The sequence below is a fragment of the Piliocolobus tephrosceles genome, chromosome 11 (genome assembly GCF_002776525.5).
Source record: "Piliocolobus tephrosceles isolate RC106 chromosome 11, ASM277652v3, whole genome shotgun sequence".
NCBI classification, from domain to species: domain Eukaryota; kingdom Metazoa; phylum Chordata; class Mammalia; order Primates; family Cercopithecidae; genus Piliocolobus; species Piliocolobus tephrosceles.
This window is the reverse complement of record NC_045444.1, coordinates 122,525,988-122,553,391: the sequence shown is the minus strand read 5'-3', so window position 1 is coordinate 122,553,391 and position 27,404 is coordinate 122,525,988. Positions and strand designations below refer to the sequence as shown.

At 47.7% G+C, this 27,404-nt stretch overlaps 1 protein-coding gene and 1 pseudogene across 2 annotated transcripts in view; both read left to right on the top strand.

The window, feature by feature from the left end:
* The first annotated feature begins 2,046 nt into the window (after positions 1-2,046).
* Positions 2,047-27,404, top strand: part of ASB18 (ankyrin repeat and SOCS box containing 18) — a 72,753-nt gene continuing 47,395 nt past the window's right edge. Inside the window, exons 1-2 of the mRNA XM_023228719.1 lie at positions 2,047-2,251; positions 25,708-25,830. Of these exons, the coding sequence (XP_023084487.1) occupies positions 2,047-2,251; positions 25,708-25,830 (328 nt within the window). The remainder of the gene's footprint in view (positions 2,252-25,707; positions 25,831-27,404) is intronic.
* Positions 11,445-12,120, top strand: LOC111553744 (annotated as a pseudogene). Its single transcript, XR_002735048.3, has one exon. The product of XR_002735048.3 is annotated as a 60S ribosomal protein L18 pseudogene (transcript).

The window sequence follows — 27,404 nt, the reverse complement described above, 5'->3', positions numbered from 1 at the left end:
TATTACTATTATCAAAGAATAGAAGGCTTGGGAGGATCAACTCAAGTTCTTCACTGGCTGAGCCATTCCCCCGGTACCTCCTTAGACTAAAACCAGGACATTTCCATGATTGAAAGGCAGAGTAAATACACAAGCTGTATCAATCAAGAATGCCTTCAGCTGTACGTAACAGAAAACACACAGAAAGTGCTTACGGCATAAAGACAAGAGGTCTGGTGGCTGGGGTTCCAGAACTGGGGCAGGGGTTCAGAAATGTCATCCCCAGTGTCTCCCCCACTTTCCGTCCCACTCTCCTTTGTGTGATAATCATTCATTTCATATCTGTTGCTTCCCGGCTGTGATGTGGCTGCTGCACCTCCAGATATCATGTCCATGTTCAAGGAAACAAGACCAGGAAAGAGAGATGCCAGCCACTTCTGTCCTTCTTGATCAGGAAAGCAGATAACTTCCCAGACTCACCCCAGCAGCCCATGCCTGCTACCGCCAGCCAGAATTGGGTTGCAAGGGAGACTGGACATCGATTAGCAGGCAGATGAGACTGGGACTGACACTACTGACCTAAATCAATGTGACTCATCCCCAGGGACTGGGCACAGTGCCCCCGCCAAGAAAGCCAGGCCTTGTTGGGCAGGTGGAAGGAGAGTGGATGTTGGGCAGGAACTACAGTGCCTGGCACCTCAAGTGCAGATGGAACAGAAGCTGGAAAATCACACAAAGGAGCTGAAAGGAGGAAGTGGGTATATTAGTCAGTGTTCTCCAGAGGAACAGAACCAACAGTATGTAGGGAGAGACAGAGAATTTCTCTTCAAGAATTGGCTCATACTATTGCGCAGTCTTGATAAATCCATCATCAGCAGGGTGGGCTGATAGGCTGGAGACCCAGGGAAGACCTGAGGCTGAGACCAAAGGCTGTCTGCCGCCAGAATTCCTTCTTGCTCAGGGAAGGTCAGTCTTTTGTTCTAATCAGACCTTCAGCTGACTGAGGCCCACACCACATTAGGGAGGGCCATTGGCCTGACTCCAAGTCTGCCGGTTCAAGAAATTCTAATCTGATCCCAAAAACACCTTCATAGAAACATCTAGACTAGCGTTGGGCCAAGTCTCTGGGCACTGTGGTCCCGGCCAAATTGAGACATAAAATTAAGCACAGGGGAGAAGAAAGTGGGGAATGGAAAAGGTGGCAAGAGGTAAGGCAAGGCGAAGGAGGCCCTGTAAGCTCCACGGCCTTCACTGGGCCCTCAGAGACCACAGTACACTTGGTGTCAGCAGAGAAGCTGCAGGAACAGCTGTGCTTATGCCCAAGTTGTCATGCAGAGACCCAAGCACACTGAAGACACAGGTCAAGGAGAGAAAGCCCCAACTCTGCCCCTAGGAGTGCACAGAAATCCACCTGAGGGCTCTGCACTCCCACAAGTCATGGAATTATAGGCTTTGAGCCAAGTTTACCAGCTTTGAGGCACGGGGAGGTCGCAGGTAATATTTAGGTTACTTTTTTCTCACTTCTGTGACGCTTTTGTCTTCCTGAGATCAGCCAGTCCTTCTCTGAATTTGGAAACCAAAGATTCCATTCTATTCTATGCAGTTTGAGGCACGTCCAATTTACAGGTGACCAGATGTTCCTTTTAGAGGAAGTGAAGGAACACAAGGGGTAGAATATTAGAAAATATCCCTTTCTGCAGAACGGAGGTCCAAGCCCAGTGCCAGGAAGAGGTTTAAAAAGTTTCAGAAGAGAGCCTCACTTTTGATAAAAGGAGACATTATTCAACAATACCCATGAAAGCTCTCTTTGAAAATTTTGTCTCTCCTTCTTACACCACTCACAAACATGTCCGCTGCCCCCACCTCTAGAATAATCCTTCGCTGAGGCCTCTGGAAAGATTACTTCACACCTCCCTGCTGGCCGGTGGCCCTCCCCAGGGACTGTAAGAGGAGCCAGGGTGCTGCTACTTATAGCAGCCCTCACGCCACTCTTGCAGACAGCTGCTGACTTTGGAGTCACTTTAGAGGAAGAAAAGAAGGGCTGGTCACTGCACAAACGACACAACAATGTCCAACTCGGATTACCTTCCCGACTACCCACTCAACTCAGATTTAGTGAAGAGATTAAAGTCTGCCCTGGATGCCAAAGATGAGGAGAGACTGGGGGATTTAATCTGCACTGAAGTCACGCCCGTAGACGCCGTGATAGAACTGGCCAATGACGACTGGATGAAAGACCCCTCAGCTCAGCTGCCCCCCGGCATGCTGCTAGGTAAGCAGAACGAGCCTGCTGCATCTGGAACTTTATTAGTAAGTTACGCTGATGGGTGGGCAGATCCTGGAGGTAGAGGGGCAAATGTTTGGAAAAAGCAAATGATATGTACTCGGATATCTGACTCTCGTACATATGTGATACACGTGTACCGCATAGACCGTGTACATGCATGTGCTACATAAGCAACAAGTGCAACACAACACAAAAAAACTAACCCTTGGTGCCATAATCCACTACAGTGGCTGCTCTGTGGCTCCATTGTTTTCCAAGCTTGTCCATTTGCATATGTAAATTTCACCCACTGATAACCATATCATATACATAATTGTGTGTTCTGCTCCCCGAGATCTAAAAAATCTAAAGTATCTTCCATGTTGCTAGTCTTCCTAATTTCAATCCCCTATTGAAATACTTAAACCAAATGCCTACAAAAATATAGTATTTGGTTACCTTTTTGCTTCTATAAATAATGCTGTAATGAGCATCTTTATTAGGATTCATATGGCTTTTTTCTTATTTGGGATTATATCCTTACCATAAATTCCTAGGAGCCATATAACCGGAACAAGAACATAACATTTTTTCAAAGTGTATTGTTTCTAAATTGGTTCCAAATTGTTTTCCGCAAGGGTTTCTACTCCCTCTGACAGTGAGGTGATGTGTTTTGCCACAGCCTCACCAAGGAGCATCGCTGGTAATGAATGTTTGTATTAAATTGCTATTTAATAAGCGTACACTGGTAATTCTTCACTGCCTGCGCCCATCCTTTCTTTGCAGGTCTGGACGAAGCCTTGTCCACAGGATTTTTTTCTTTGTAGGCCTCATCAGGTGCAAGACTTGTCTATTTGGGTCTTGGGCAGGAACGCTCCGTCTCTTTGAATCATTGTTATCATTTTGTCGGACTTCTTCATGGAGCATAGAAATCATCCCTTCGTTGTGCTTCCTGAAAGTGTTTTCCTGACCTGTGATTTACTTTTAGTTGTATTGTGCTGTTTCCCAGCTTGTCAGATTAGGGGACGAGGTTAGTCTTGGCCCCTAAGGGATGCTGAGGGCTCCTCTTCACCCCCATTCTCCCTTCCAACAGAGGTGCACACATGCACACACATGTGCGCAACATGCAGGAGGAACACGGATGGGACGTGTGTGAGAGTTGCTGCCAGGGAATGGAGCTTTCAGGGTGCTGAGGTGCTGAGGTCTGAGATTGGAACTGCCGGGGGGGTCTGCCCCACCCCCTTGGTTCGGGTCTACTTCCTGGGCTGCCTTGCAGCGGGGACTTAAGCAAGCCGCTTTAGGAAGGAACCTTCTCTTGCTTCCTCTTCACCTTGGTTTTCCTAATATCTGGCAGGGGTCAAGAGCCATGATCCAAAACTTGGTACCTTCCATCTCTCTAGATGATTGCCCTGGGGGGATGTGGTTAGGGAAGGTTGTCATCACAAGCAGTGATTGGACCGTGAGTGCTGAGCTGTATATCTTGCATTTGCCCTCAAGGCCCACCGTACCCAAGCAGCCCCCGAGGCTGATCTCTGCAAATTGCATCAGTCCCACTTGCCCTCTGGCTCCTGTTGGGTGCCACTAATGAAAGGAGCTGGGGGAAAGCGAGGGCAGGGCGAGTGCTTCCCCGGCCCTCCTTGCCAGATCACTGCTGGGTTTAGCACCTCCTTCTGCGGAAGGCTCCGCTCCTTCCCAGCAGCTCCTGCCCCTCTTGCACCATCAGGTACAGGGTTAGGAATGGCCACCCACTGTGGCTGCTGCCGCCTGTAGGTGGTCTCCTGTAGCTCCTGTAACCCTGCCTGCCTTCAACATGCCCTGAGCTCATGCCATCTGCTTTCTGCTGGGATCCCGACTGCAGCAAGCGTCCTCTCAATAGCTCTTCCTTTATAAACCTGTCCCACTCGGTTGAAGACTTGTGTGTTGGGAATCTTGAACCTAAATATCCTTTCTTTTCACATGGCTAATTGCCCTGCAAAATCTTTCCTGTGTGTCTCATTTTACCAAACACTTGAAACTGTGAAAATGGTGATAGGAAAGTTACACTCCTTCCACAATGAATCCATTAAGTTATAAATTACATACTGATATGGTTTGGCTGTGTCTCCACCCAAATCTCATCTTGGATTACAGCTCCCATAATTCCCACGTGTTGTGGGAGGGACCCAGTGGGAGATAATTGAATCATGAGGGCTATTTTCCCCATACTATTCTTGTGGTAGTGAATAAGTCTCACAAGATCTGAAGGTTTTATAAGGGGCTTCCCCTTTCGCTTGGTCCTCCTTATCTCTTGCCTGCCACCATGTAAAACATGCCTTTGTTCTTCCCTCGCCTTCTGCCATGATTGTGAGGCCTCTCCAGCCATGTGGAACTGTGAGTCTGTTAAACCTCTTTGTCTTTATAAATTACCCAGTCTCCGGTATGTCTTTATCAGCAGCATGAAAACGAACTGATACACATACACATGTACTTTTTCCTACCTAATGATTCAGCAGTGCAGGAACAATTTGATACTGATGACATGTTTAAAGTGCTTGGGTCTCTCCAGGTTGCTTCAATTCAGGATGATGGTATGCTAAATGATTAAACAGGTGATCCTAGGGCATGCCTTATCAGTGACTTTATCACAGAGAAAACAGGCTGGACTTCAGGACGAGGGTGCAGGGAGCAATAAGGTCAGACATTCATTTGGGGTATGCCACTCTGGCTAACACGGGAAACTAGGATTTGAAGGAGGCAGAGAAAGGCTAGGAAGAAGATGAATCTAGCTGGGAGTTCCACTTATTAACGAGGGTACGAGATTAGATCACTACTTCTCACATAGAGACCCACAAGCTTCCTGAGAAAAGCTCCATGGTGGGATGAGCTTGGGAACTGCTTTCTGCTGGGTCCTCCCCTCAGAGATTGTCATGATGACATATCAAAGACTTGGAGGAGTTTTACCACAAAGGGACTTAAGGATTGCAATTGCATTTGGCGCGGTTTCTCATCTCACCCCAGAACCTCACTTTCATGTCTGCTGACAACCCATAGAATTGGTGATTTGCAGAGGCTCTTGGGGAACGGCTGCTGGCTTGGATCATCGTTTAGGTTCCCTCCTTCTCCATGCTTCCCTGAAGCCATAATCCCAAAGACTCACTGTCGCAGCCTAAAATGGGCGTAGGCTCCTTTTTCCTGTGGGAACAAATGTTCTCTTTCTCAAGGCAAGGGAAAGTTTGGGGGGGATCATCCTTCATGGGAGAAAGAGCTGTTTGGATTGTAAGCTACATGTAGGGTCTTTACAATTTTTGAACAGTGGTCAAAACTCATCGCAATGACCTTGAAATGCAGCACATTTTGGGAATAGACCCTGTCAAGCATCTAAATCCCTGAGAGGAAGAACGTGAAAAGGAAGGAATGATAACACAGAAAAACGGGGCTGGGCCAAGAGAGGGGGCAGAGCTAGAGATGCCCACCCGGGCCAGGAGAAGGCAAGGGTCAAGGCTCATGTTGGCAAAAGTACCTGGGGGAAAGAAGAGGGAAGAGGTTTCTATCCCAAGGACAACCTCAGTAAACAGGAGAACTCTGAGTTTTGTTCAAAAAATGACAATGTGAAAAAATAAGAAAAAGAAAACCATTCTTTCTGCATGTTAACATGATCACTTGAGGACACTGCCTGTTGCACTGCAATCACCATGCTCATTGGCCTGTAAACTTATTACTTCCACCAAATAGAACAGAAAGAAACAGAATATATTTTGATGCATCCATGTCAACATCACCACAAAAAAAAAAAAAAAAAAAAAAAAAGCATAGAGAAAAAGTGGTATCCAATGGTGGAAAGAACTTTTTCTGGAGAAGTCCCTCAGGTGAACATGTGCCCCCACCTTGGTGCAGGCAGAAGTCAAAGGAACTGAAAATTTTAGCCCTAGCAGACATTGGGGCAAAGCCCAGAACACACCCTGAGGCAGGCATTAGGCAGGAGAATGGCCATCAATCCGAGTTCTCTTAAAGAGGCGACTGGCCTGTGCCCTTGCGAAGACACCTGCTCTCCTGCAAGGATGGACCTGGGACGCCCAACATCCTGCTGGGCTCACTGAGGCTAAGCCCCCCAGCTCCCTACAGTCAGCCTCCCCATCCCAACAGGATCCTCCCAGCCAGGGCTACACCTCCTCTGCTCACCTTTGCCATCTTATCCTTCCAGATCCCAAGCAGGGGAGGTCACCTCCATTGGAAGGCCATCCCTGAGCTCTGGGACAGAAATCTTGCATCCTCCCTCCATGAAAGCATAATGCCTAAAGGCTAAAGTCTCCATCCATTACTGAAATGCATGGCCGTGCTAGGCTGGTTTTTATATACCGACAGGACAATTCAAACCCAAATGCAACCTCCTCCAGGGCAAGAACGTCACCTAACACTCTATCCAGAGCCTAGCACAGGGTTTTAGCCCTGAGAGAAAGCTCGGACTCTGGGTGCAGTGATTGGCATGGAGGAGCCAAGCTCCTTTGCTCACCTTCAGCTGGGTGGGCACAGACTGCATTTCCACAGACACTATCGGGATTTGTGTTTCTGCAGAGAAATATTTAATTCTACTTTCTGCTAAAGCCAAGTCTCTATTGTTTAATATTAGTAACAACTGCATTATTTGTGCTTGCCTCTTTTCAATACCAATTGGCTCAGTAGCTGCAGAGAACACAGAGAGGGAGAAAGGACGGCTGGGGGAGGGGCAGTGAGACCCATCTCGCCCCCAAATGCATCAACTGTACAATTTGGTAACTAGTGTAATCAAACGACTTAAGAAACAACTGATTACTAATTGCTATTATTAAGGATGTCAGCATTCCATGATTTTGCTGCTGATATATTATATACAAGTCAAGATGCTACTTGAATTCTTGATTGAAATAGAAAAATAGAGGCATTATGTTGTGTTTGGGGTAATGGTATTTAAGCATCCCGAGGAAAGTTAAAGAAATACTAATTGAGTTTTTATTAAGAGATCTCACCAGCCGCATGTATAGGTGGGGAATGAGCGAGGGTAAACACACCACGGACATGTGCACACATGTGAAAATGGGGTCCATTTGCAGAATTAGACTTCTCATCTAAGGCTTGATGCGGGACGAACCATGACACATGGGCCATATCCCCTGCTCCTTTAAGTCAGACATCTTTCCTTATGCCTGGAGAATAACATCACTCAGGACAAACCAAATGGTTGACTCTAAGTTAAATGAGCACAGCTCCCACCTTGGAGGAATCATTTTCCAACGCAATGACAAGAGCGTACCCATTGATAGCGGTGCCGAGACGTGGTGTAATAGGAAGGGCAAGGGACTGAGAGGAAGGGGACCCAGGTTCTTGCCTAAGCTCTCCCATGACCTGTGTGACCTTGAACATGTCAGACCACCTCTTTGAACCTTAATTTCCTCATTTTCAAAAATGGATTGGTCTGGATCATCTCTAAGCATCTTTACCAATCGGACTAACTCAGGTTCTAAGACAAATGGCTTGTGTTTGTGGAGGGGATGAACAAAGCCTCCCGACCCCCACTGCCTTCCCAGGAGTGGTGGATTCTAACAGGGGTTTGTGTGGGCCACACCCCGCCTTGGAAGGAAGGGCTCCAGTGCTGAGGTTCAGGTCAAGAGGCAGCGAGGATACCAGCTGGAAGGTGCGTAGGAAGCTGGTTTACAAACTCATATTGCACAGATGAAGCAGCAGCTTGGCTCAAGGCTTAGGAAGAAAAAGTCCCCAAATCAGGGCATGTTCAAACTGAAACTGGTCCTCCACAGAGGCAAAGAAGGAGGAGTCAGCAATGCGTCAAGGACCTGCTGTTCCCTGGAGAACAGGTGAGAGCATCTCCAAGAGCTCTCACCTTTCCACTCCTCCGGCTGAGGAAAATGAGGCTTGGAGAAGTTGCATGACACACCTTGGGTTCCGCAGTCGGCAATATAAACCCAGTGCCCTTTCCTGTGCTCCACGGCGCCTGTAGTTCATCCCACAGCTACATTCTACAGACGGGAACACTGCTGCTCACCTGTGTTGCTAGTCGACAGCCAGTTAGGAGCAGAGCGAGAGCAGGTACGCTTCCTGACTTGTAGTCAGGGACTCTTGCTGCCTACCCACCCAGAGACATTTTGCAGGAAGGTCCCTGAAAAAACTTCCCAGTGAAGCTGTCTACAACCCTTTAATCTGACATGATGCACATATATGCATATGCACACATGCACACACACACACAATCTCAGTAGATGGAGTCCCTGGTTTCAAATCATTGAGCAAAAATAATCCAAAAAATCACAGGCAAGTGAGTGGGGTGCTAGGCTGGAGAATAAAAACAGAAATGGGAAGCGAGAGGTCACCCACGGCAGGGCAGGCAGGAGGAGAAGCGTTCTGCTGTCTTGACTTCTCATCCCACCAGAGAGCGTGGGGGCAGGGAGACCCTGCTCGAAGCAAAATGAAATTAAACCTTTCTAAGTACTTATAAATCAGCACCTAATGACACTATCCCACCACCAGCCTGAGCATTGCTCTTATTACTTTGATTCACAAGCCAGGAAAAGATCCGGAATTATGCACAAATTATTGTCCCATCTTCTTAATTAACGCTGATTGCAAAATTCTTGCTAAAGTCCTTGCTAACAGACTCAATTATGCGCTGCCTGAATTGATTCACCCAGATCAAGTGGAATTTATTAGAAATACACTTTCCTACAATAACATCAGATTATCTTTGAATATAGTTAAATTATTTAGAAATAAAATGGCTGCAGCAGCAGCCCTCTCTTTAGATACAGAAAAATATCTCCCACCACCTAGAATTAAAATGTTTCTTTGCTTTCTATGAGACACACACCCTAGGCTCTTTTTTTTTTTCCCAGAAGCAGGTTGAATCACACTGTGATGAGATGAGATGCATGCCTTAGAGCTAATGGTCCAGCTTCAAAGGCACATGGGCAAGAAAAAAAATCCTACAGGGTCGCGTCTCAGCTCCCCCCCAAGTACGAACCATCACTGCCCGTGGAACACAGTGAAATTGCAATTAGACTAAATCAGGATATTTTCAGAATCAAAATTGAGAAACGGGCTAATAAAGAAATAATGTATGCTGATGACATACATCTATTAGCATCACTCCCAAGCACACTGGAGAGTTTGGAAAGAACAAAAAGAAATGAGAATAATAGCGAAGAGGCTTTTCTACCTTTCCAAGATGACGACAATTTCCTGCCACAAGTGCTCGGCTTGAGAAATAAACATTCCGAAGGAACTAATTGGAAATGGCAGGCATGCTCTCTATAGCCTGATTCTAGCTTCGCATCCAATGCCCCACTATCTTTTAATGCCAGCCTCTGCACCTGGAGATTGGACAGGGACTAGGTTTGTCTTATTTGACACATCCTGCACATAGTAGGTACCTAATAAATATTTATGGGCTGGGCATGATGGTTCATGCCTGTAACCCTAGCACTTTGGGAGGCTGAGGTGGGCGAATCTCTTGAGCCCGAGAGTTTGAGAGCAGCCTGAGCAACATGGCGAGACCCTATCTCTACAAAAAATACAACAATTAGCCGGGCGTGATGGCACACACCTATAGTCCCAGTTACGTGGGGGACTGAGGCAGGAGGATCACTTAAGCTGGAAGGTGCTGTCGTGAACCGGGATCGTGCCACTGCACTCCAACCTGGCAACAGTGAAAGTCAGTCTCCAAAAAACAAATGAATACATAGAAGTTAAAAATAAATAAATAAAAAATAAATATTAATGCGCCAAATAGCACAGGGAGAACACAGTAGAAATCCTCTGGCTCCACCCTCAAAAGAGGAGCATGTTCCTGGGAGACTGTGACCCAAAGGAAGGAAGCCCAAATAAAGGGAGGCCAGCAGCAAACGTAGTGCCCCCAAGGCATGGCACGTGGGACAGGGAAGTGGGACCCAACTGGGACTTGGGTGTGTAAGTCAGAGAAGAGAGGAAGCCCCAGGCAAAGAGATTGGGACGATATTGTTTGAGGCCACAAATTCTAGGCACAGGTGCTTACACTTACTTGGAAAGGCCATGAGGAGCCATTCAGCAAAGGAATGAGGTCATCTTAATTTGTAAAGAAAACACCTGACTCTTTTACCTAGTTAAAGAGAAGATAGAGGAGAAAGGACAGGTGCCAGGAGATGCCACCAGCTGCCAGCTGTCCCCTCACAACCACCCTCCTCCCCTGCTTTACCAGCAAAATCCTGTGGCGTGCAACATGACCACCTGAAGAAAGAAATACATCTCCCCACTGTGTTAGTCCGTTCTCGCATTGCAATAAAGAAATACCAGGCCAGGCGCAGTGGCTCACACCTCTAATCCCAGCACTTTAAGAGACGGAGGTGGATGGATCACCTGAGGTCAGGAGTTCAAGACCAGCCTGGCCAACATGGTGAAACCCTGTTTCTACAAAATATACAAAAATTAGCCAGACGTGGTGGTGTGCGCCCATAATTTCAGCTACTCAAGAGGCTGAGGCAGGAGAATCGCTTGAACCTGGGAGGCGGAGGTTGCAGTGAGCCAAGATCGTGCCACTGTACGCCAGCCTGGGCGACAGAATGAGACTCCATCTCAAAGAAAAAAAAAAAAAAGAAATACCAGAGGTTTAATTGGCTCACGGTTCTGCAGGCTGTATGGGAAGCATAGCGGCTTCGGCTTCTGGGGAGACTTCAGGAAAATTTCAATCGTGGCGGAAGGCAAATGGGAAGCAGGCGGCTTACACGGCAGGAGCAGGAGCAGGAGAAAGAGCCAGGTGGGGAGTGCTACACACTTTTAAACAACCAGATCTCACAAGAAATCACTCACTATCTTGAGAACAGCACCAAGGGAACGGCACTAAACCATTCCTGAGAACTCCGCCCGCATGATCCCATCACCTCCGACCAGGCCCCACCTCCCGCATTGGGAATGACAGTTCGCGGGAGATCTGGGCAACCCCATCACCCACTTCCCTTGAAGCTAGGGCTGGTCTTGTTCCCACCAACAATGGGCTTCACAGCAGATGGAGGCGGACAGACCACAGAGCCGCAAATTTGAAAACGTCAATCGAAAAATATTTGATCTGAAGAAGAGAAAGTAAAATGATGGGAAATTAAATGAACAGGGTCTGTGGGACAAGATAAAAGGTTTAACATACACAACTGGAGTCCAAGAAAGAGAAGAGAAGAGCAATAACAGGATGGAAAAAACGATTAAAGAAATAACTACCGCTTTCCAGACCTGGCAGAGAAGGAGGCGCCATCATGGGAGTTGACATTCGCCACAACAAGGACCGAAAGGTTCGGCGCAAGGAGCCCAAGAGCCAGCATATCTACCTGAGGCTGTAGGTCAAGTTGTACAGGTTTCTGGCCAGAAGAACCAATTCCACATTCAACCAGGTTGTGCTGAAGAGGTTGTTTATGAGTCGCACCAACCGGCCACCTCTGTCCCTTTCCCGGATGATCCGGAAGATGAAGCTTCCTGGCCGGGAAAACAAAACGGCCCTGGTTGTGGGGACCATAACGGACGACGTGCGGGTTCAGGAGGTGCCCAAACTAAAGGTATGTGCACTGCGCGTAACCAGCCGGGCCCGCAGCCGCATCCTCAGGGCAGGAGGCAAGATCCTCACTTTCGACCAGCTGGCCCTGGACTCCCCCACGGGCTGCGGCACTGTCCTGCTCTCCGGTCCTCGCAAGGGCCGAGAGGTGTACCGGCATTTCGGCAAGGCCCCAGGAACCCCGCACAGCCACACCAAACCCTACGTCCGCTCCAAGGGCCGGAAATTCGAGCGTGCCAGAGGCCGACGGGCCAGCCGAGGCTACAAAAACTAACCTTGGATCCTACCCTGTTATTAAAAAGATTTTGAATGCTGAAAAAAAAAAAAAAAAAAAAAGAAATAACTACCAAGCGTTTCCCAATTTTAGTTGTAAAAAACATAAGCTTATAGATCCAAGAAGTTCAGCCAACCAGAAGAAGGGCAGAGTTGACAGAAGGGGGTCGGCTGTGTGGGCTCGCACGGCTGGGTGCTCAACTCCTGTTGCTGAGTCAGGTTTACTCTGAGAATAAACAGAAGTTCAGCCAACCAGAAGAAGGGCAGAGTTGACAGAAGGAAGTCAGCTGTGTGGTTTCAATTCCTGTTGCTGAGTCAGGTTTACTCAGAATAAACAGCAGGTTCCATGGGAGTGAAGGGGTGAAACGTGTGCAGAGAGAAGGGTGCAATCAGTTCGATATATGGAGATGCATCATGTAACTCTTCTTCCCACAAACCTGCCATGCTCTGTACTGCCTACAGCAAAGGCTGGCCTGTGGGTTGGCTGCCTGTTTTTATGAATAAAGTTTTATTGGAACTCAGCCACCTCCTTCATTTACATATTCTTTATGGCTGCTTTCATGTGAGCGTGGCAGAATTGGGCAGTTGCCACAGAGACCACATGACCTGCAAAATGTAAAATATTTACTGTCTGGCACTTTATGGAAAAAGTTTGGTGACTCCTGTCCAACAGCACACAGTTTAAATATTATAACAGGCATCCAAAGGCCTAAAGATGTACCCTGAGCTAACTCAGCCCTGCCGTTCATTCTCTCCCGGCTTCTCTGCTGTTCTCTCCCCACATCTCTGCACCCACCCAGAGGCTGATTAGTCACAGGGCTACTCTGAGGAGGCAGGAGTCACTGTGGGAAGTGTTTGATAGAAATTGACAGTAAGTATTTAGACATGTTTACAGCAATTTAACACATTAACGTAACATCTATGAGTTTGATTTGCAGACTTGTAATTACCTGTTGTTTTTCAGTTTTATTTTTGCCAGTAACTAATTTCATTGTACTTTGAAAGAGAATCAGACCAGGTGAAGTGGCTCAGGCCAGTAATCCCAGCACTGTGGGAGGCTGGCGGGGGAGCATCGCTTGAGGCCAGGAGTTAGAGACCACCCTAGGCAACATAGTGAGACCCCATCTCCCACCACAAAAAAAAAAAAAAAAAAAAAAAAATTAATAATAAATTAACCGGCAAGTGGCTATAGTCCCAATTACTCAGGAGATTGAGGTGGAAGGATCACTTGCGCCCAGGAGTTCAGGTTCCGTGAGCTATGACTGTACCACTGCACTCTAGCCTAGGCAAGAGAGTGAGATGCTGTCCTTAAAAAAATAAAAACAAGGCCGGGCGCGGTGGCTCAAGCCTGTAATCCCAGCACTTTGGGAGGCCGAGACGGGTGGATCACAAGGTCAGGAGATCGAGACCATCCTGGCTAACATGGTGAAACCCCGTCTCTACTAAAAAATACAAAAACACTAGCCGGGCGAGGTGGCGGGCGCCTGTAGTCCCAGCTACTCGGGAGGCTGAGGCAGGAGAATGGCGTAAACCCGGGAGGCGGAGCTTGCAGTGAGCTGAGATCCGGCCACTGCACTCCAGCCTGGGCGACAGAGCGCCAGACTCCGTCTCAAAAAATAAATAAATAAATAAAAATAAATTTAAAAAAATAAAAATAAAAACAAAAATAAAGACTGAGGCCCTTGAATGAGAATCAAACTGCAACAAATTAGACTCAGAAAAGAAAAGAAAATCCGTGCTCCCTCACCTCGGGTGCTTAAGAAACTCTGGTCCAAGCCACATCTCCACAACACCTGAGTCCCCAGTGCCTTCCTGGCCTTTGCACAGCCACCTCCTCTGCTGCTTCCTGCCCTCTTGTGTGCCAGCAACACACCCACCATCCTCCCAGTGGCTCGTGAGCTCAGGGGTCAGTGTTGGATGCTGACCAGAGCTTGTTTCGCAGGAAACTTCATAGGATTAACACCTAGAAAGCCTGGCTGGCAAGGGCAGTGGGGATCCTTGACACCGCCTAACCACGCCTTGGCTGACCCCAAGGGGCAGCTCTGGAACAGAGATGACCTGTCACAGTTTTCCCTGCTTGGGGCCAAAATGGCAGGACAGCTCTAGCTGCACCTGGATCCGTCACTGGATCTGGCCACGTTGCGGGGAGTGTGTTCCTGGGTGAGGCAGCTCTGCAGCTGAGGCAAACCGTGGAGGAGCCAACAGCTGGGGTGACAAGTCCTCCCTACAGCTGGCGCCTGGGTGGCTCATCTGTGTGTCCACCAAAGGATCTAGGTCCCTCCTCTCCTCTCAGTCCTGAATCACAGGCCTGTTGTCTGTGACGGCTTCATTTCCTGCTCAGGTGCCCGTCGGCCTGACCCCTCCACGTCATCAAAGGGCTGGCTGCCTTCCTGACTGCACCTGTGTCCCCATGCACCATAGCATGGTGGCTAGTGACACCTGCCTCTTGCTCAGGCCGGAACATAGGGTACAGCTCCCGGCAGTAAGAGATCAAGAGGAGAAAACAGACATCCGGGGGAGGAAATGCACCTTCCGTGTCCTACACCTCCCTCTCGCTTTGCTCAGATGCCACATTAGGGGAAAGCTGGCCCTTTCCCTAGCCCACCACTCTGATCCCTTATTTGAGGCATCCCCATCTTAATACCTATACCTCCATATAGCAGTGATCTGATTCCACCGCTAGTTAATGGTGGCCGTCTGCCCTCCCACTCAATTCAACACTCCTTAAAGGCAAGGATTTCTACCTTTTTTTGTGTGTGAAACAGAGTCTCACTCTGTTGCCAAGGCTGGAGTGCAGTGGCACGATCTCGGCTCACTGCAGCCTCTGCCTCCCGGGTTCAAGCAATTTTCCTGTCTCAGCTTCCCGAGTAGCTGGGACTACAGGCGCCCGCCACCACGCTCAGCTGATTTTTGTACTTTTAGTAGAGACAGGGGTTTACCATGTTGGTCAGCCTGGTCTGGAACTCCTGACCTCAGGTGATTCACCTGCCCAGCCTCCCAAAGTGCTGGGATTACAGGCGTGAGCCACCACACCTGGCCAGATTTCTACTATTTATTTCTGTAAGCTTCTAGTACCTGAAAAATGCTCTGTACATGTAAACTCCATATAGAACATTTCCAAACTGAACAGAAATTTACCCTCCCACCTGCCAACTGGGAGAGCATTAGTGTCACCGAACTCTTCAAAAACTTGACTTTTAAAAAATCTTTCACAATAGGCAAAAAGATCTCTTGTCATTTTTAACTTGCATTTTAAGTTAGTAAAACTGAACGTGATTAGTGGTCCTGTGGTTTAGCGTCACTTATAGTTCTTATCATTTTTTTTTTGGAAGTTTAAAGTTCTGATTTTGGAATTTAACTCCGTCAGACAAAACTGGCCTCACTTTGCTGTATGCAGTGTCGACCAAATTGTCTCCCAGACCACCCTTCTCAACTGCAGGATAGGTAAACTTCTTGTTTCTAGAAGGGATATAAAGGATCACAGGGCAGAACAATCAGACCAAACCAACTTCAAGAGAGAAGTATTTTGCTCTCTGTGTGAGATTCATAAAAAACAATCAGTCTGAACATGCAATTTGTCTCGAGAGGCAGGAGCTGCAATTTTATCATGTAATTAAATCCCCACGCCAGTTGTAAAGAAACTTCGTCACCTTTATCAGGGAGAGCTTCAATGATATGCTTTCCAGCAATGTCCCCAGAGTCTATAAATGTCCTTCCAGGGCTATTTACTTGTGGTTATGCACGCTGAGGATTGGGCCGCTGTGTTTTGCACTCATCCACAGCGGATCCACGGCGTTCAAGGGCACCTTTGTTTCTGAGCTTCCAAAAAAGCCCTCCTGGGTTGCCAGTGAAAGCGGCACTTGACCTTTGGATAAGATCACGCTAATAATGAGAAGTGACTGTTGTTCTGCATTATCTGCACTGGGCTTGGTAGCAGTGACGGGAAAATAAGTCAGTGAGGTGGTTTCCTCCCTTATTGTGTTCCTCCACTTGATGGAAATGAGATTTCTTAATAATGTGAAATCAGCACAGACAATTTAAGTCATTATTAATAGATGCACTTGATCTGAGGAAGTAAAATGTTTTAATGTTTTGTTAAATGAGGTGTGCTGTGCTAACACTGTTATTCAGAGAGGAGGTTGAGATACTTTAACATTTTTGACATTAACATCTGTGTGACTAACTCTGGTGGATGGATGTGTCCTGGAACTCTTAAAAGCAGAACTTTATATACCTGCCCAGCTTCTTATTTTTAATTTTTTTTTTAATTCTGCAGGGAGTGGGGTGAAAGAAAGGTAGTTTTAGACATTAAAACAGGAAGAATAAAGACCAGAAAAGGGTGGGAAAGTAACCCCACTGGAAGGCCTGGGGCTGCTGCACCAGTTTGTAGTGATGTTACTATCCCAGAGTCCAATCAGACTTAGCACATGGCCATTTACAGAAACCCTTCAGGTAAAAAAGGGGAGAAGGAAATTGACCAGGTCAACAAGGTGCACTGGCATATTTAAGAAAGAGTGCACAGAATCTCACAATGTCCACAAGGGTAATGACCTTCTGCCCCTGTCTGTCCACTTGGACGTTTCCAGAAGGAAGCCAGACATTTGCCAATGACCTAGGAAAGAATCTGAACATTTGCCCTTCCCTAAGAACAGAAGAAAATGGCAGGGTGTCCTGCAGCCTCGAAAACTCTACCTCTTGGCTTGAAGGCATGGGAAGTTGTGACCATGGAGAAAGAGCGTGACCCTGCCACAAAGCCCGCCAGCCCCAGGTTTCAGCCTCAGCTGGATTAATCCTTGGAGGCTTCTGGGGAAAAGAAAATCACTAGTCAACTCAATGGCAGGAAGCAAAGATCCCAATGTCACGTGAAAATATTAATCACCATTCAAACACTACCGTCTGGATAACCCATTATAATTTCAAGGTGGATTTTACCTTTTTCATCTCATTTGATCCAGAGGCAAAAACTCCCTCTCATTAGCTACCTACACCATAGGACTCAGTTATAAAGAACTAGTGTTTGTGTCTCCTGCAGACGAAACATTATGCTTATTATTTAAGCCTCCAAAATATTCTTTGTAAAATTATATTTAAATCCAGTTGACTTACCTGGCAAATAGTAGAGAAATTCAGTCTATTCACTCAGTTAGCCAGACACAAGCCGGGCCTCCTCTCCTGCTTGGATTCTTGCCTTCCTTTTCCTAAATTCACTTCATGGTCTGCAACAAAAGACCACAGCAATTACATTTGTTTAGTATTCTGCCACGGTCCACACATACAAATGAGCTTCCTCATCAACTAAGTACACCATTTGAAAAACTAAAAATATTAAATGTACTGCCTTGGAGAAAGTTACATTCATCAGAATCCCTCTCTTTCAAGAAGGGCACTGTATTTGTTTAGAAGCATTTCCTTGACCTGCACCCTGGAGTAGACGTTGAAACCCCACGGGCCCTGGCAATGCACAGAACAACACTGAAGAAAAAGGGGGAGGATTTCCATGGCTGTACTAGAGAGAAAGGAAACAGACATGGAAGTGAAAAGTAGAATAAGGCTGTGCAAACTGTGACGGACCCCTTCACATCCTCACTGTGATTGCCAGATACACTAAGTGATGCTATTAGTGGGCTAGCTTGAAAACAAACCAACCAACCAAGAAAAATCAAAGAAGCCCATGGTGGCTGCCATTGTGGGAGGAGAGCGGAAGGTACACAGTGCAAGCAAACACAGAGGTCAAGGACAACTTAAATGGTCATCTATCTGACATAAGTTACTCTTACTGTACAGACATGCTTTGAATGTTTTCAAATAATTTGCTGCATTTATGCCATCTAAATTTGGGTATAAATATCAATGCATCAAAACAACCAACAACATCTGAACCTGAAAACAAGAAAAATAAACTAGTGCCCCAAACAGGGAACCCATAGCAGTGAGTAGCTGTTTCAGCCACACAATTCTCAAGGACAACAGATTCCTACGGGTCTGGGGTTTGAATGCTGCCTTGTGGCATTGATTGAATCAGCCTGTTGCTCTGATCTGTTGAGACCTTTTGGAATCTTGGCTGTGTCACGCTCCATGCCACCCATCTGATCGCTAACTTTCCACATATGCATTCAAATCACGATATGTGTCACACAGAATGGAGGTAAGTCCAGGGATAAAAGCCATTCCACACTGCATTGAAAGGGTCACAGATTCCACGGCTGCCTTTCACAGCAATGGTTCTCAAACTTGGCTGCATGGTAGAAGTTCCTGGGGACTCTTTTTTTGTTTTGGAGACAGAGTCTTGCTTTGTTGCCCAGGCTGGAGTGCAGTGGCATGATCTCAGCTCACCACAACCTCTGCCTCCTGGGCTCAAGCGATTCTCCTGCCTCAGCCTCCCAAGTAGCTGGGACTATAGGCACATGCCACCTTGCCTGGCCAATTTTTGTATTTTTAGCAGAGACAGGGTTTCACTATGTTGGCCAGGCTGATCTCAAACTCCTGACCTCAGGTGATCCACCTGCCTCGGCCTCCCAAAGTGCTGGGATTACAGGTGTGAGCCACCGCGCCCAGCCACCGGGGGACTTTTTAACAGTCCTGATGCCCAGGCTGCACCTACAGCCCATTATGCCTGAAACTCCCAGGTGGGCTCCAGGTATCATGTTTTTTAAAGTTCCCCAGGTGATTCATTTTTGCAGCCAAGGTTTGAACCACTGCTGTCAAGGCATCATGTGTATTATTTCTCCAGTTTGCATTATTTAGCCAGTTTCCTAAAGAAAGACTCACACTGCTTCCATCTCCTCCAAGAGGCTGTCATGAAACTGGCATTGCAGGTTGTCGCCTATACCCCCTCTACATATTTATGATAACCCTGTCACAGAAGAAAATTCTAGTCCACCCCGATGTGTTCCTAGTGACTCACGGAGCTCCAGGTGATTCCACTCCGTTTTTTAAATGCTCCCAGACCATCCTTTTCATAATCCGTGTAGGGATCTTGCCCAGGTCTAATGTCAAGACCATCAGTCTGAGGAATCCGAAGTCTCTTTCCATTTGAAAACTAAACCTCTAGACTTCTGGTCCTTTTTTTGTTTTATCACAGTTCCTCAAAGACTTTGACAATTGTTCAGCAACTTCATACGCAAATTCACTCTTGAAAGAAGTTGAATTTGTATATGCGCTAAAGTTGGCAAAGAAGATAAAACCTGAGTTGTATCTTGAGGCTATGTATCGGCTTTGACTAAGCAGAGAAGGGTGAGGACCAAAAAAATAATGAGATTAAAATGACCTGACCCAAGCAAGCTATAGATAACGTGGAGGCGGCAGGCAACAAAGAGCACAGTCGAGACCACTGGGTCAGAAAACAGTGTTATTCATGCCACTACAGGGCATCGTTCAGCTGCTGGGAAAGAAAACTAAAGAACTTCTGTCTGCTGGAGTCCTCCGCTCCTTGCTTTCTCCTGTTTGATCCTTGCACGCAGGGGTATTATTAGGTTTTTTGCCTTCAAACCCTCAAACTTTAAGTCTCATCCTAAAACATAACAAAGATGACATAAATGCTTATTGAATGAATGAATGAAAATGAATGAATGAATGGGTTGGTTTTCAGGTTTGTTTGTTTTAATGCAGTCATCAACATGTGGCTATTATTGTTCTTTAAAAAAAAAGACAGCTCTCTGCCATACTTATGAAGTCATCTGCATGTCCTACTTATGAACTAATGCTATCTACCATGAGCTATTTTTAAAGCTCTCAAAAAAAAAAAAAAAAAAAAAAGTCTGTTTCTTGACTACTATGCCTTACCTACTGAAATCAAGCTTGGATATTTAGGGAGCTGTTGACAAATAACACTGGAAAGCTAAATTTAGCATCTGGTGCAGTGTGGAATGGCTTTTAGCCCTGGACTTACCTCCAGCGTCCCACCCCTTTTAAAAATAACCAATGACAAGCTATATCAGGCATCAGAAATGTGCTAGTTTAAAGTGAAACACAGGTTCAAGCTGGATCAGATTATAGCTGTACATGAGTAAGTCCTTCAGAAATTTATCTAATCACAAACAATCAGTCTGAGAAAAAACAAAATGGCAAAATGGCCATGCTTAGAGAAAGGAAAGACCCCAAGACCTTCCTATTGTGGGGAAATGAACCGTGCAACTATGGAATACACAACTGAAGGGGGAAGGAGATGAGACCGAAGCCCATCATGTTGTTCTGGTGGACATTTGAGAAGGAAAGTGGTCTCCCCTGTGCTACTGTTGGTCATTTTATGCATGCAAACGCATTGACCTCCAATGAAGGCTCTAAGTTCCTAACAAATATGGTCCAGTTCTTCTTTACTGATGCATTTTCCACTGCACCAGCAGAGTCCTAAGCACACAGTGGGCTCTCTGAAAAAAAGTCTCTGCTGTTCCCACTGATGACATTGATGCTGCTTTTGCTACTGATGATGTGGATAAGGGAGATGAACTTTAAAAACATGTGAAACAAAGTTTTAAAGAGTTCTCAGGGGGCATGCAGTAGCCAAGATTTGTGTGTGTGTGTGTGTGTGTGTGTGTGTGTGTGTGTGTGTGACGGAGTCTCACTCTGTCACCCAAGCTGCAGTGCAGTGGCATTATCTCGGCCCACTGCAACCTATGCCTCCTAGGTTCAAGCAGCAATTCTCCTGCCTCAGCCTCCCTAGAAGCTGGGATTACGGGGTCATGCCACCACACCAGGCTAGTTTTTGTATTTTTAGCAGAGACAGGGTTTCACCATGTTGGCCAGGCTGGTCTTGAACTCCTGACCTCAAGTGATCCACCCAACAAAGTGCTGGGATCATAGGCATGACCTACTGTGCCAGACCAGGTCTTCTTACAAAACCTGGTAAGGATCTCTACAGGTGGGATAAGGTGGCCTGTGCAGTGAGGTCCACAGATCTGAGGTAAGTCCCCACGCTGAGCACCCGAGATCTGCCCCAGGCCAGCGGAGCGTCCACGTTACTATGGTGTTCTTCCCTAAGGGCTAAAGGCAACAGATGGCCAAGAATAAGAGCAAGAACCACTGAGGAATTTTAACATTGAGCAAATTTCAAAGAGTCCAGTCCATTCGGTCTCTCCCTTATTGACACTGAAGACCTTCTCTGTGTGGAACACCATGCAGTGCATGGAGAACTTCCCAGAGAGGAAGACGCAGCCCCCAGCATCCTCCAAAAAGCTCATGGTGAAGTGGGACACAGACAAGGAACAGCAGTAATAGTTAGAGTGCCCAGTGCCACAGTCAGGGTGCAAGGACAGACATCAGGACTGGTCTTGGAGGTCAAGGGAGGCTAAGCTGTGTTGGAGGATGAATGAGGCTGGCCAGGCAAGGAGGGGAAAATAAGAACCGCAGGCAGAAGGAACAGCCTGCACAGACACCTGGAGAGATGAAGGCACTATCCGGGGACTGCAGATCCCTATGCTAAGGTGTGGCGTGCTCCAGGGACAACGGTGAGGGCAAGGTAGGAAGCCCTTGTACTCACAGGAAGGTGCTTGGGCACGGCTTTGTCAGGACTGAGAAACCTTGAGAAAGGTAACTGAATCTGTGAGTCCCAGTTTCATCACCTGCAAATGACCTCAAGGGTAACCACCTGTAGGGACACACCTGACACAGAGTCACTAACAATGGGTGTCCAGGGAGCAGTAACCCCCGAGTACAGCTGGCCCTGACCCCCCAAGAGCTAAGCCCAGTGGGCCCTTCTGAAGCCTCAGAACTGAGTCTTTGCCCAGAGGTCAGATAAACATGGTAAAAAAATAAACTCACGGCCCCCATGGCAACCAACTGGGGTCATGGCCAAGCCTCCCCCCACACCCAGCTGAGGTTGACTCTCACCCGTGTGAGCCCCTCAGCTTTCATGGCACAGCCCCTGTCCCTTATCCCCCTGCATCATAGATGTCCAAACGTGGCCTCGTCCCTCCCCACCCAGCACCCCGCAGCCCTCCTCTGTAGAAGAGAGGTGGGTTTTGTCATTTGGGCGAACCTCCAGGCCTTGGGTCAGTCTGTGCACATAAACTCATGCCTGTAACAAGGGTCAGAACAAGGGTTCTACCACAAGGGTCAAAACACCTCTATATCAAACCATAAATGTGTATGATTTCTACTCCACCCTTTGCTGTAACCTCTTGTAAGGAAAATCAAAGGTCTCCCTTTGCCGGGCACCCCTTCGTTACAAAATATCTTGGTGAAAGGGGCAACCCAAAGAACAGGTTACTCTTCCAAATAAAGAGCCCACACAGAAAGCCTGCTCTGGTTGGACACTCAGAGGTCGGGGGGCACTTAACGAGGGGTAGGGGGAGTCACAGGGCAGCCTTTGTGTGCAGAGAAGAATGAGAGAGAAGAAACTAGCATAAGAGGAAGCTTAGGAAGCTCGACTGTGACCAAGGATGCACAGCCCAGTGAGCTGTATTCCTTTATTTCACATCTTTTTTCCTGTTGCTTCTCTGCTATTGCTTCCTGGTTGCAACACCATGTGGGGATGGGATCCCATGGGTCCCCAGGTCTAACACTGGCCGTGAGCAAATGGGGGCTCATGCTATGCCCGCCTCCCTGGGTGAGGGTCTGCTTAGCTCTCCTGGGCACATACTCCCGTCCCTCTCTCTGCTCATCCAGGCAAAGCTCTCCTGACCCTTTCACCTCCCTCCAGCCTCTGCTCACATAGTTTGTATTGTAACTCATGTGCACAAGCCAAAGAATTCTGTCGCTCACCATCATTGGCCCATTCCAACTTCCTAATGGTGAAAAACAAGAATGGTTGAAAGAAAGAAAGAAAAACAAGCCAGGCACGGTGGCTCACACCTGTAATCCCAGCAGTTTGGGAGGCCGAAGTGGGCAGATCACCTGAGGTCAGTGTTTGGAGGAACGGAGGCAAGATGGTGCACTTCCGGGTTCTTCTTCACCACCAACTCTTCCCGCGCGCGAAAATGCAGCCGGCGCCTGGGACGGTGCAGATCAACTGGGCATGCGCCAGGTGACGTCAATCCGAAGAGACCAAGATTTACCTGGTCGCACCTGCAGAACGCCCGAGACACGCCCGTGCCCCGCCTATTGCCCTCCCACTCCTAGAAAAGCAGCTCTTGGCCACGGTCCCACGCAGCCTTCTCACAGCCCCACTCCTGTCGGGATGTCGGGACTGTGGGCACTCCCTCCGAGCGCCCCACGGGGGGACTCTGCCGGCCTCCTTCGCCAGAGGCGGACAGACTTCTCCCCCACACCTTAGGTTACCAAAATAAACTTGCAGTTTTGCTCCTACACTTGCCTACCCGCTGGTTCTTTTGCGCCCGCTGGGCTGGTCTTAGAAAAAACAAATCAGTCAGGAGTTTGAGACCAGCCTAGCTAACAAGGTGAAACCCTGTCTCTACTAAAAATAAAAAAATTAGCTGGGTGTGGTGGTGAGAATCTGTAATCCCAGCTACTCAGGAGGCTGAAGCAAGAGAATCACTTGAACCCTGGAGGCAGAGGTTGCAGTGAGCAGAGATCACACTGCTGCACTCCAGCCTGAGTGACAGAGTAAAACTCTGTCTCAAAAAAAAAAAAAAAAAAAAAAGAAGAAGGAAGGAATTGCATATGATTTATATTACAAGAAAAAAACTGAGCTTATTCAATTTTTTGACAATAAAATAAAGCCCTGAACCAAACCTTAGTAAATAACTCATAAGTTACTAATCAAGAACTGCTACCATTCATTCGAAAAAAAAAAAAAATGTGGCATTTCTCATCTTCAGCAAGGGACACACATTTGGGGATCAGTTATCCATCCCTGGAAGAAACTCACAGGTACCAGCACCCCAGATCATGTCTTTGGGAACCCCCCATCTGTCCCATGGAGCCTCCTAACACCCAGGGACACTTATCTGGAACCTGGTCATTTGCAGTGTCCAGTGCGGCCTCCCTCACACATCCTCAGGCTGGCCACAACCCTCGGAACACACATCTGCTCATCACTGGTCATGGCAACAGAGAACATGGATGGGATAAAAAGCAAAAAGACACTGTTCAAACCAAGAAAGAGAAGCCTCACTTATTTCAGGTAGTAATTAGTTTTTTTTTGAGACAGGGTCTCACTTCACTGCCCAGGCTGGAGTACAGTGGCACAATCATGGTTCCTTATAGCCTTGAGCGCCAGTGATCCTCCCCACCTCAGCCTCCCAAATAGCTGGGACCACAGGTGCACATCACCATGCCCAGCTAATTTTTTTTTTTTTTTTTTTTTTTTTTTGGAGAGATGGGGTGACTCTTGCTGTCTTGCCTGGTCTCAAACTCCTGGACTCAATCAATTCTCCCACCTCTACCTCCCAAAGTGCTGGGATTGGCCAGACACAGTGTCTCATGCCTGTAATCTCAGCACTTTGGGAGACCGAGGTGGGCGGGTCACTTGAGATCAAGAGTTCGAGACGAGCCTGGTCAACATGGTGAAACCCCCTCTCTACAAAAAATAATAATAATAAAAAAATTACCTGGCCGTGGCAGCACATGTTTGTAGTCTCAGCTACACAGGAGGCTGAGGTAGGAGAATCACTTGAACCCAGGAGGTGGAGGGTTGCTGTGACTATCATGAAATATTATTCTTCTTTTGATTTTTCCCAACTATTTATAAATGTAGAAACCATTCATAGCACCCAAACCATACAAGAGCTGGGAGTGGAGAGCGCCGACTAGTGACAGCAGACAGACCCTTTCAGCCCCATCACCCTGCGAGTAGGTCCTGCTACGTGGCGCCGCCTTCACTTGGAGAGAGACTAAATCCTGGGCAGCCAAGAGCCCTCTCTGGAAAGTGGCTCCTGACAGTGCTGACCCAGTTCTGAGTAGGTCCTACCTGATGAAGTGGAAGCCAGCAGAGTGGTGTGGGGGACAGAGGACGGACTCTTGAGACAGACGCACGAGGGTTCCAATCACAGCATAGCCGCTAGCTTGCCAAGAGGCCGTGGTCATGCTATTTCCTTCATGTGGTTGTTATTGGGAGTAAATAAATAAATACAGTAATACTTAAAAAGCAACTGGTGTACAATGGGTACTTCATAAATATTTGTTTCTTTCCTCTGAGCTTTAGACTTTTATTTCCAGATTCTAAATATAGTACTTTTTTAAAAAATCTGAGAGGATATTACTTATTTGCTAAGTATTCTGGTCACTGACGTCATATTTATAAGTAAGTGTCTTACTCCACATGAACAGGTAAATTCAATGCTATTTAAGACTGGGGAATCATCTGCCCAACAGCGGGATAAACAAGTCCATCACAATTAAATGTGTGCTGGGAGTCTGCCCTTGGTGCATGGAGAGCTGCTTTGGAGCTATCCAGATGTGGTCTGTCTCCAGAATTAGCATCTATATCACCACAAAGGGGGTGGCTGAGCACTGCAACATCCCAGTGCTCACATGCCCCTGGTCATATCAAGTAACCATTATCACATCAGAGCCCACAGGAGCTATAAATACACCACCATCGAGCCCCAACTGGATGACAATTGAGTAATGACAATAGAAATAGCTCATACTCCGTAAGACCATCTTTCCCGTTCCTGAACTGAAATCGGCGGTATCGTAATGGAGAGACAGCCAGGGCCAGACAGAGGAAAACTTCAAATCTTTCAAAAGACAGAGAAGGAGCCGCAAGCTAGAGCAGGGTCTCCAGTGCTGGAATATCACACTGCCCTGGTCACAGGGGACCTGGACCATCTGAAGCCCCTCATGGACCAGTTCTTCCAGGATGCCAATGTGGTGTTTGAGATCAATAAGGATGAGATGGAATGGCAGGTGAAATCTCCAGCCACGTTTGGACTGTCAGGTACCCTTGTTCTTTAAAGCTCAGTCATTTATTTTTAAGGGGCTACTAATACTCTCCTGGAATGTAAGGCTCCCGTGTGTAGACTGGGCACAGTGGCACTGGGTTTAACCTATACAAGAAAAGGACATCTGACGAAGTTTGCTCTGCAGTAGTTTTAAAGTGTAGGTTTTAGGTGATGGCCTATAAGAGATCCAACTGGAAAGGCAAAGCAGCGATTGGCAGGAATGCCTGTCCGATGACGCTGTGTGTGCCTCTTGTCTTTACAAAGGAGCATTGGTTTGGGTGCAGAGCTGCCTGTGCCTGCATCTGGCAGCCATGGAGGTGGGTGCTGAAGAAGGAAAGTCTCTCCTTCAATTCTGCCCGGAGCAGCCTCTGGCAGACAGCTCTGTGTGAGGTTCTTTTATGAATCTGCAAATGCCACAGCTACAGCAGGGTGACTGGGGCACAGCCAGCATCAATAGAGGCAGGACCCCAGGGCTCTCTGTAGATCCTCCTCCTGGAATCTAGGGAATCCCAAGAATGGGGAAGGAAAGGGGAAGAAACCAGAGGTCCTGACTTCGTACATGTCTGCAGGTGCTCTTGCTGCCTGAACATGGTGGCTGTGCACTGGGCAGACAAGCAGATCTCCCAAGTGGAGAGAGGTCCTCTCCTCCCCCTGCCTACTCAGGATGTGTAGACGCTTGCTGACCACCATGCTGCATCCGGGCCTTTCTCGGCTGGCATTGCTTTGGGCACTCCACCTGCCACCGGCTCAGATGCAACATATTTACCAGGAAGTTTCATGGGTTGGAATCTACAGCAGCTCTGCCAGACCATGGGATTCGAGAATCTGAGGTCAGTGGCTGGTGGCCAGTGTCCCATGTCCCTGATTCTTAAGCTCCGGCAAGCAAAGAATGAGGAAGGTCGGCTTCCAAAGAACTGACACAGTTCTGTTTATACCTCACATGGGAGAAGAGAATAAACTCAGAACACTGTCAGTGGGCCAAGCAGCTTCTGCCAATCAGTGAGGCAGTGGGGGCTATGGGAAAGGCAAATGGCAGTTCCTGTCGGGGCTGCATGTCCCAGCCGAGTCCTTCTGGGCCTCCTCTCCCTCACCTATCCCAGGCCAAAACTACCAACTGCAGCCCTGGACATACACACACAAATGTCACAGTTTCAAATAGATAGTCATGTTCACCCATCATTTGCACATTCTGTATCCAAAATCAGGTTCCTCTTTCCCTCCTGAATCTTCCCACCCCTAAGTTCTGCTGCTGTCCTGGGGCACACCTGGACAACAGGACGCCGGAGCACGCCCACAGTGAAGGGATGTGGGCTGCTACTGAGGAAACCGCAGCCCCCACGTGAGTAGTGGCCGGAGGCCTCCACACAGCCTGGAAAGAGAGGGAGGCAAGCTCAGGCTGCCTGGATTCCAGTCTCCCTCAGCACAGCCAGCTGACTGCCCTGCAGCAGATCCAGCGGCAGAAACGACCAGACCCTGTTTGAAAACAGTGGCCCCATGTGTTCTCCCATGAAAAGACTTCCCGGTGGTCAGTTCCAGCTCCCCTGGCGGGGAATTGAGTAAACGGAGCAGG